Here is a 2,270-nt window from a genome sequence, read left to right as displayed (position 1 = left end):
GGGGGGGGGGAGGAAGGAAAAGGTGGACGCAAGCTCCAAGAGTCAGGCATGGAAAGGGCTCATTTTCTCTCCCGTTTTTTTGCTCCCCGGTGTGGGATCGTGGAGGATCCGGTGACAGGATCGGCACATTGCTGCCTGGCTCCGTATTGGGCGGGAGAGCTGGGGAAAAGGGATTTAGTGGGGTACCAGGCGTCCAAGCGAGGGGGTATGGTGAGAGTTAGATACGACGAGGGGGCGTCGAGGGTGTGTTTGTGGGGTCAAGCCGTGTTGGTGAAGTCAGGGTGGTTGCACGTGTGAGAGAAAGGAACCTTTGGGGGTGATGCCGGGGCGCCGGAGTGAGTGAGGGCTTGACAAACTTCAGGAAAATTTTGGAATTAGTAACTATACTGAAATTTTCTTTTTGCTGTCGGGTACACGAGTTTTTCTTTCATTTCCGCCTCTATCCGTGTTTGTCGTCACGCGAGGCGCTGATATTTACTCAAAATCTTTTCAGTCAACATTGGCTAGCTTGCACCCATGCCTGAATAGTGTAAAGCACGAGTTATTCCTTGTAACAGCAACGAGGGGGCTTATCAATCCCATGTGCCCAAGCAAGCTTCACATTCGATCTTTAATCCTCGTCTGCTGTCAGTCCTTGCGAAGCTCCGAGACCATGCTGTCTACGACAAGAAAGGTCGCGACACGCGACATAACCACACACATGCGGGTCGCATACGCCCTCCAAGCACTCAGCCATGAATGCGCCAGACATTCGTTCCTTCTCCGCCCCTGGATGTATCGACTGTCGTGCCTATACCGTATTGTTGGGTCCTTGCTCCCAGGGTGTGAGGGAGCGCGTCGCTAAAGCGATTCGAGCGAGGGCTCTCGAGCAGGTGACCACATCGAACTCGTCCTGACAGCCCACGCAGGACGGCGTCCGCAAGGGCCATGTCGTGTGTAGCGTGTAAGATGGGGGGAATGCGCACAGTGCGATGGTCAGCCTGGGCGTTGCTGTTCTTTTGCCACGTTGTGGTGTGGAGTGGAAGGGGGAAGGGAGACAGGAACTCGTGCATGGCAATGGGCGTCGCCAGCTCTGAGTTTACACACTTGACCCCATTAAGCCAAAACTTACCGATGACACGGTGTGGATGACTATCATTTTCATCTTTCTTTGACAAATGCCTCATGCTTCCAATGATCCGCGCGGACATGCTTTTTCGGGGGCGAGAGGACGTGCTTCTTCTCCTCAGTGACCCACTTTCTCACGCCCCTGTCCTCCGGCCTTCCTTTCCCTCTTTTTCCTGCCCTTATAGTTAATGCCCGACCACAGCAGCTCCAGCCTGATGCTGGGCCCAGGAATGGCACCACCCCGCCTCGAAGGGAGTGCCACGGATGGGTCCTTGACCGTCTCGAACGTGATGAAGGAGATTCAGGTCTTGAAAGACAAGTTCAAGAACGACGACGAGGACCATTGTAAGTAGCCGTGAAGCATCCTTCATCGAGTCATGTCATAGGAAAGCTACGAAAGAAAGTGAAAGGGCGGATGGAAGGTGGCCCCAGTGCACGGTACCGATCACTGAGGCCAGACGAACAGTGGGAATTCGTGCGGGAGACGCCTGACATACGGGTTACGACCGGGGGTCCTCGTCATACCAGGCCTCTTTGTGTATGTGCGCCTGCTTGTCATGCAACCTCGTTATCGATTTTCTAGCGATACCGGGGGCGCTCGGGTTTCCTTTCATGCGAGTGTCTGGCCTCCGCCTTTTTAATCCTCCCACTTCCCTTTCTTCCCCCTTCTCCCTCCGGCCCTGCCCGCAGTTTCCCCTTATCAAGATTTGGAGAAGGCGAGCGTGCTCCAGGAATGCCGCGTCTTCCACGACGCCAACATCGTCACCCAGGATCCCCGCCTTTGTTGCCAGCTCATCACCAAGCTGCTGCATATCCTCAGTCAGGTGAGCGCGGGGGGAGGAGAGGGGCCAGGGGAGGTCGAGGGAGGAGGGTTGGATTGAAGGGAGGGAAGGCTGCGTGCTTCCCTGTAGGTGGTAGCCTGCGACAGGCACATGGATGACAGGCGTCAGGGCCGATGAAGCGCGAGAGGTATGGGTTGAACGCCTTCCCCTTCTTTCCTCCTTCACTCCCTCCCTCCCTCCCTCCCTCTCCCGCCCAGGGCGAGCAACTCACCTCGGTGGAAACTACGACGGTGTTCTTCGGCGTGACGAAGCTTTTCCAGTCCCACAACTCCAACCTCCGACGGATGATGTACTTGTTTATCAAAGAGATGGCCGAGGCCT

The 2,270-nt window shown here is 55.9% G+C and overlaps 1 protein-coding gene across 1 annotated transcript; it reads right to left on the bottom strand.

The window, feature by feature from the left end:
- Window positions 1–113: 113 nt before the first annotated feature.
- On the bottom strand, window positions 114–228 carry NGA_2127000 (phenazine biosynthesis protein family; the record flags this gene model as incomplete). Its single annotated transcript, XM_005853409.1, has 1 exon — window positions 114–228. A coding segment is annotated over one exon (115 nt), but the record flags the coding sequence as incomplete, so codon positions are not given.
- Window positions 229–2,270: the final 2,042 nt, after the last annotated feature.

Source organism: Nannochloropsis gaditana, assembly GCF_000240725.1.
Source record: "Nannochloropsis gaditana CCMP526 unplaced genomic scaffold scaffold907, whole genome shotgun sequence".
Taxonomy (NCBI): Eukaryota; class Eustigmatophyceae; order Eustigmatales; family Monodopsidaceae; genus Microchloropsis; species Microchloropsis gaditana.
This window is presented reverse-complemented; position numbering and strand designations above follow the sequence as displayed.